The sequence below is a fragment of the Salvelinus namaycush genome, chromosome 3 (assembly GCF_016432855.1).
Source record: "Salvelinus namaycush isolate Seneca chromosome 3, SaNama_1.0, whole genome shotgun sequence".
Taxonomy (NCBI): domain Eukaryota; kingdom Metazoa; phylum Chordata; class Actinopteri; order Salmoniformes; family Salmonidae; genus Salvelinus; species Salvelinus namaycush.
Genome location: NC_052309.1, coordinates 7,953,826 through 7,960,105, shown reverse-complemented (window position 1 = coordinate 7,960,105; position 6,280 = coordinate 7,953,826). Strand labels below are relative to the sequence as shown.

Below are 6,280 nucleotides of genomic sequence, written 5' to 3'. Positions count from 1 at the left end.
AGTTGGACTGGAGAAAAGGTTAGGTTGGTTGGGAGGTTAGGTTGGTTGGGAGGTTAGGTTGGTTGGTTGGGAGGTTAGGTTGATTGGGAGGTTAGGTTGATTGGGAGATTAGGTTGGTTGGGAGGTTAGGTTGATTGGGAGATTAGGTTGATTGGTTGGGAGGTTAGGTTGGTTGGGAGGTTAGGTTGGTTGGGAGGTTGGGAGGTTAGGTTAGGTTAGGTTGGTTGGGAGGTTAGGTTGGTTGGTTGGGAGGTTAGGTTGGTTGGTTGGGAGGTTAGGTTGGTTGGGAGGTTAGGTTGGTTGGTTGGTTGGGAGGTTAGGTTAGGTTGGTTGGGAGGTTAGGTTGGTTGGTTGGGAGGTTAGGTTAGGTTGGTTGGTTGGGAGGTTAGGTTGGTTGGGAGGTTAGGTTAGGTTGGTTGGTTGGGAGGTTAGGTTAGGTTGGTTGGGAGGTTAGGTTAGGTTGGTTGGGAGGTTAGGTTGGTTGGGAGGTTAGGTTAGGTTGGTTGGTTGGGAGGTTAGGTTGATTGGGAGGTTAGGTTGATTGGAAGTGCAGTCTCAGATGTGTGTGTCAGTCAGCGCTAAGGCTGGTTGATTTGGGAATGCTCGGTTGTTATTTTCATACCTTCATGAAGTCAATCACAGTGTGATGTCATTTGTCTTAGTCCTGGTTTAAGTGTAGTATTGTTACCGCCAAAGAGGCGCTCGGTTTTGATTTAAAAAATGTTGCTGCCTCAGCAAGCCTTAGTGTCAACGCTGCTGTCTTCATTTGTTTCCTCTGTGACCTCTGAGTAAGGTTCAGAGTTCAGAGGTCAATCATCCTTGCCTCTGAGTAGGAGACAGGGGTCATAATCCATCCCAGCCACATCCGTTTCTCTGTTTGTCCCTCCACAGCTCATCCTGTCTGTGTTTCAAGCCGAGCGACAAAGTCTAGATTATGGATTTATGCTTTGATTTTATTACATGTTAGTAAAGGGAGGATAATTCAATAAGCGCCCTCAGTGGATGACATAGTTAAAGATCTGCTTAATGAATACAATGCACTGATAGATACTGTCTTTATTTTTTATCTTTCTCTCTCTACCTCACTATCGATCTCTCTCTCTGTTTTCTCCCTGCCCGTACTCTTTCTCTCTACCTCACTATCGATCTCTCTCTGTTTTCTCCCTACCCGTACTCTTTCTCTCTCTACCTCACTATCGATCTCTCTCTGTTTTCTCCCTGCCCGTACTCTTTCTCTCTCTACCTCACTATCGATCTCTCTCTCTGTTTTCTCCCTGCCCGTACTCTTTCTCTCTCTACCTCACTATCGATCTCTCTCTCTGTTTTCTCCCTGCCCGTACTCTTTCTCTCTCTACCTCACTATCGATCTCTCTCTGTTTTCTCCCTACCCGTACTCTTTCTCTCTCTACCTCACTATCGATCTCTCTCTGTTTTCTCCCTGCCCGTACTCTTTCTCTCTCTACCTCACTATCGATCTCTCTCTCTGTTTTCTACCTGCCCGTACTCTTTCTCTCTCTACCTCACTATCGATCTCTCTCTCTGTTTTCTCCCTGCCCGTACTCTTTCTCTCTCTACCTCACTATCGATCTCTCTCTCTGTTTTCTCCCTGCCCGTACTCTTTCTCTCTCTACCTCACTATCGATCTCTCTCTGTTTTCTCCCTGCCCGTACTCTTTCTCTCTCTACCTCACTATCGATCTCTCTCTGTTTTCTCCCTACCCGTACTCTTTCTCTCTCTACCTCACTATCGATCTCTCTCTGTTTTCTCCCTGCCCGTACTCTTTCTCTCTCTACCTCACTATCGATCTCTCTCTCTGTTTTCTACCTGCCCGTACTCTTTCTCTCTCTACCTCACTATCGATCTCTCTCTCTGTTTTCTCCCTGCCCGTACTCTTTCTCTCTCTACCTCACTATCGATCTCTCTCTCTGTTTTCTCCCTGCCCGTACTCTTTCTCTCTCTACCTCACTATCGATCTCTCTCTCTGTTTTCTCCCTGCCCGTACTCTTTCTCTCTCTCCTCCATCTCCCCCCTCTCTCTCTCTTTCTTTCCTCTCCCCCCTCTCTCTCTCTTTCTTTCCTCTCCCCCCTCTCTCTCTCTTTCTTTCCTCTCCCCCCTCTGTCTCTCTCTCTTTCCTCTCTCTCCATCTTCTCCTTCCCCCTCTTTCTTTCATTCTCTCTTCTCTGCAGGCTGTTGATGGAGAGGATTTCGAATGACAGCCGGGACAGTGGTCATCACAGGCGGTATTTTAGCTACAGTTATCTTACTGTGCATCATCGCAGTACTGTGTTACTGTAGACTGCAGGTAAGACCTTATCATGCCCTCGCTCTGTACAGATGTACTGTAGATCTGACTGAGAGCAGACTGGCTTCTTTAATAAGCTGTTGCTTGTGTCTTGAAAATCATTAGTAAAACTGAAATCCCACAACAAAAAGTCAAGGCACTAAATGAAAAAGCCTTTATTTAGTTGTCTTACCTATGGCCTCTCTCAGGCCTCTCTCAGGCCCCCCTCAAACCCCTCTCAAGCCCCTCTCTATAACTATCTTCATTGTGGTCAGATCATGTACTGTCACTGAATTGTCAGTGTCACAATAAGTATTGAGCCCCCTCTATTCCCCTGTCTAAGACCTCTGACTGAGAGCTTTAGTAAGATGTGGCATGTATCTTGATCATCAGTAAAACTGAAAGCTTTATTTAGGTCAGGCTATATGGTATCAGGATGTGCCTCTTGGGACAGCGTCTCTCTTCATCGAGGTCAGGCTATGTGGTATCAGGATGTGCCTCTTGGGACAGCTCCTCTCTTCATCGAGGTCAGGCTATATGATATCAGGATGTGCCTCTTGGGACAGCGTCTCTCTTCATCGAGGTCAGGCTATATGGTATCAGGATGTGCCTCTTGGGACAGCTCCTCTCTTCATCGAGGTCAGGCTATATGGTATCAGGATGTGCCTCTTGGGACAGCGTCTCTCTTCATCGAGGTCAGGCTATGTGGTATCAGGATGATCCAATGTCACGATAATCACACACTTCTTAAACAGTTAGTCATCACAACCTTACACAACCATTGTGTGTTCAAGCCACACTATCACATTTCAGGAGAAGACCCAGATGCAGACAGTGTCGAAGTAACAAAGGTGTTTTACTAGAACAGGTGGCAGGCAAAACGACAAGTCAAGGGCAGGCAGAGGTCAGTAATCCAGATCAGAGTCCATAAGGTGCAGAACGGCATACAGTCTCGGGGTCAGGGCAGGCTGAGGTCAGTAATCCAGATCAGAGTCCATAAGGTACAGAACGGCAGGCAGTCTCGGGGTCAGGGCAGGCAGAGGTCAGTAATCCAGATCAGAGTCCATAAGGTATAGAATGGCATACAGTCTCGGGGTCAGGGCAGGCAGAGGTCAGTAATCCAGATCAGAGTCCATAAGGTATAGAACGGCATACAGTCTCGGGGTCAGGGCAGGCAGAGGTCAGTAATCCAGATCAGAGTCCATAAGGTATAGAACGGCAGGCAGTCTCAGGGTCAGGGCAGAGGTCAGTAATCCAGATCAGAGTCCATAAGGTACAGAACGGCATACAGTCTCGGGGTCAGGGCAGGCAGAGGTCAGTAATCCAGATCAGAGTCCATAAGGTACAGAACGGCATACAGTCTCGGGGTCAGGGCAGGCAGAGGTCAATAATCCAGATCAGAGTCCATAAGGTACAGAACGGCATACAGTCTCGGGGTCAGGGCAGGCAGAGGTCAGTAATCCAGATCAGAGTCCAAAAGGTATAGAATGGCAGGCAGTCTCAGGGTCAGGGCAGGCAGAGGTCAGTAATCCAGATCAGAGTCCATAAGGTATAGAACGGCATACAGTCTCGGGGTCAGGGCAGGCAGAGGTCAGTAATCCAGATCAGAGTCCATAAGGTATAGAATGGCATACAGTCTCGGGGTCAGGGCAGGCAGAGGTCAATAATCCAGGGTGGTGTGACAAGGTACAGAAGGGCAGGCTCAGGGTCAGGGCAGGCAGAATGGTCAAAACCAGGAAAACATGAAAAACATGAACCAGAAAAACACAGGAGCAAAAGGGGAAATTCTGGTAGGCTGAACGAACAAAACGAACTGGCAACAGACAAACTTAGAACACAGGTATAAATACACTGGGGATAATGGGGAAGATGGGCGACACCTGGAGGGGGGTGGAGACAATCACAAAGAGGTGAAACAGATCGGGGTGTGACATATACGTTTCATTATTTTAGGTATTTTATATGGCTAATGTTTGTTTGTTTGTTTGTTTGTTTGTTTGTTTATCTGGATCCCCACTAGCTTTTGCAGAAGCTGCAGCTACTCTTCCTGGGGTCCACAAAAAAACACAAAACATGACAAGTAACAAAATACTGATACACTGAACAAATCAAATCAATCAAATCAAATGTTATTTGTCACATGTGTCGAATACAGCAGGTGTAGACCTTACAGTGAAATGCTTACCTACAAGCCCTTAACCAACAATGTTTTAAGTACAAAATAGAAAAGAACAGTCACACAAATTTAAAATACAACGATATACAAACAATACAACAACAACAAAGTAATGTCTGGTTTAGACTGCGTCTGTGTGTGTGCGTGTGTGTGCGTCCCGTCACAGTACCCGCCATATCATGAGTTGTTGTCTGTTTTTTAAAGGTCATTTATCTCTTTTCTTGAGGAGTTGGAGATCCCTGACCACAGTCTGAACAACAACTGTGTCTCTATTAGGTGTTGCTGTAAGCGTTTCTCAGATCAGAACTCTCTCACTAGACACGACGTTGGGTTGGTCCAGCAGGCTTCTCTGGTTCTGGGATGTCTGGTGATTTGTGCTCATCTGTCCGTGTGTAGATAGAACTGGGTAGGATGGGTCGGGGTGAGTTGAGACACTTTCCATTGCACTGTATTACCATGAAACTGTAAGTGGGTCAAAAAGAGATGACATTTAATTAACTAACCATCCATTCCTATTCCATTCAGCTAAACCACAGACAGCACAGCTCCTATTCTCAGTGTCATGTCTGAGTAATTATACAAATACTCGGTTCATCTCTCATCTCTTTCTCTCAGGTACGCTCTCTTTGCCAACCTCAGATGCATCTCAGTGTAATATTTTGTAACAGCTCAATGTAATGTTTGATAATAGCTGACCAAATTTCAATGTGTGCCACACTAGACAGTTTTAAACACCGTGGAGATTTAGAGCAGGCCTGCCATGTCAGTCAAGTAATGGAGCTCTGTATTTTAAGTGATAATTGCTGTTTGCAGCATCTTCATCGTAACGTTTCGTTGTCAGCGTTACATTGAATATCATGTAGGCAATAGACTTTCCAAAAGAGCCTTTCAAGTCTGAATTATTTGACAGTTGTGTTTGAACCAGGTCTGTCACAGATATACCTACTGTAAAACATTTCTTATTGTCAAGGGTATGCTGTGATTATTAAAGCTCTCTCTCCTTCTGTCTTTTCTCCCTGACAGTATTATTGCTGTAAGAAGGAGGAGTTGGAGTCGGAGGAGGAGGAGCCCGACTTTGCAGTGACGTCCCGCCTCCCACCAGTCCACTCCAACCATAACATCGTGGCGGCGTCGGCCGCCGCCTCCACCCCTAACGGCCCCGCCCTCTTCACACCGCCTTTAGCGCGGAAACTAACGCGCTCGCAGACATTCTGCCCATCGTGCACACACCATGACGTGCCCTTCTACCTGCAGCATCCGGATGGCCTGCGGAACGGCGGCGACCGCATCAGCTACCGTAGCATCCAACAGCATGACCTGGAACTGCCCTTAGAAATGCCCAGCTACCACAAACTGAACCTGACCCGGTCAGTCACCATGAGGGACATGTTCAACCGCAGCTGCAGCATCAGCACTGACGTCTAGTGGTATCGGCGCCACCCCGTGGCATGGAGGACTCATGGAAACTGATAGATACATACAATGGGGGCAGATAGTGGGACAGCAGCTCGACAATCACTGCTCCATGTCCCTCGGTCTTATGCTGAGATAAAACCACACATTAACTGGTGAAAAGATAAGCATCAAACAAAATCCATCCTCACCTCATCCGCTTGGTCTGTGGTGAGTAGGATGTTGACCCTCAAATAAAACAGTTTCTACTCTGTCTGGACTCGTATTGGATTACCCTAAACCTAAACGGTCTAACTAAACCACCCTCCCATCTAACTAAACCACCCTCCGGTCTAACTAAATTACCCTCTGGTCTAACTAAACCACCCTCCAGTCTAACTAAATTACCCTCTGGTCTAACTAAACCACCC

At 46.9% G+C, this 6,280-nt stretch overlaps 1 protein-coding gene across 1 annotated transcript; it reads left to right on the top strand.

Moving 5' to 3' along the window:
- The first annotated feature begins 2,209 nt into the window (after window positions 1-2,209).
- Window positions 2,210-5,882, top strand: LOC120044773 (protein FAM163B-like). Its single transcript, XM_038989448.1, has 2 exons — window positions 2,210-2,302; window positions 5,481-5,882. The coding sequence occupies exons 1-2, from the start codon at window positions 2,210-2,212 to the stop codon at window positions 5,880-5,882; spliced, it is 495 nt and encodes a 164-aa protein (XP_038845376.1).
- Window positions 5,883-6,280: the final 398 nt, after the last annotated feature.

Bases quoted from the DNA above. Each gene is read 5' to 3' on its own strand.
- LOC120044773 (XM_038989448.1), top strand. From the start codon at position 2,210: ATGACAGCCGGGACAGTGGTCATCACAGGCGGTATTTTAGCTACAGTT. The intron at 2,303-5,480 runs GTAAGACCTTAT...TCTCCCTGACAG, and splicing joins TGTGTTACTGTAGACTGCAG to TATTATTGCTGTAAGAAGGA.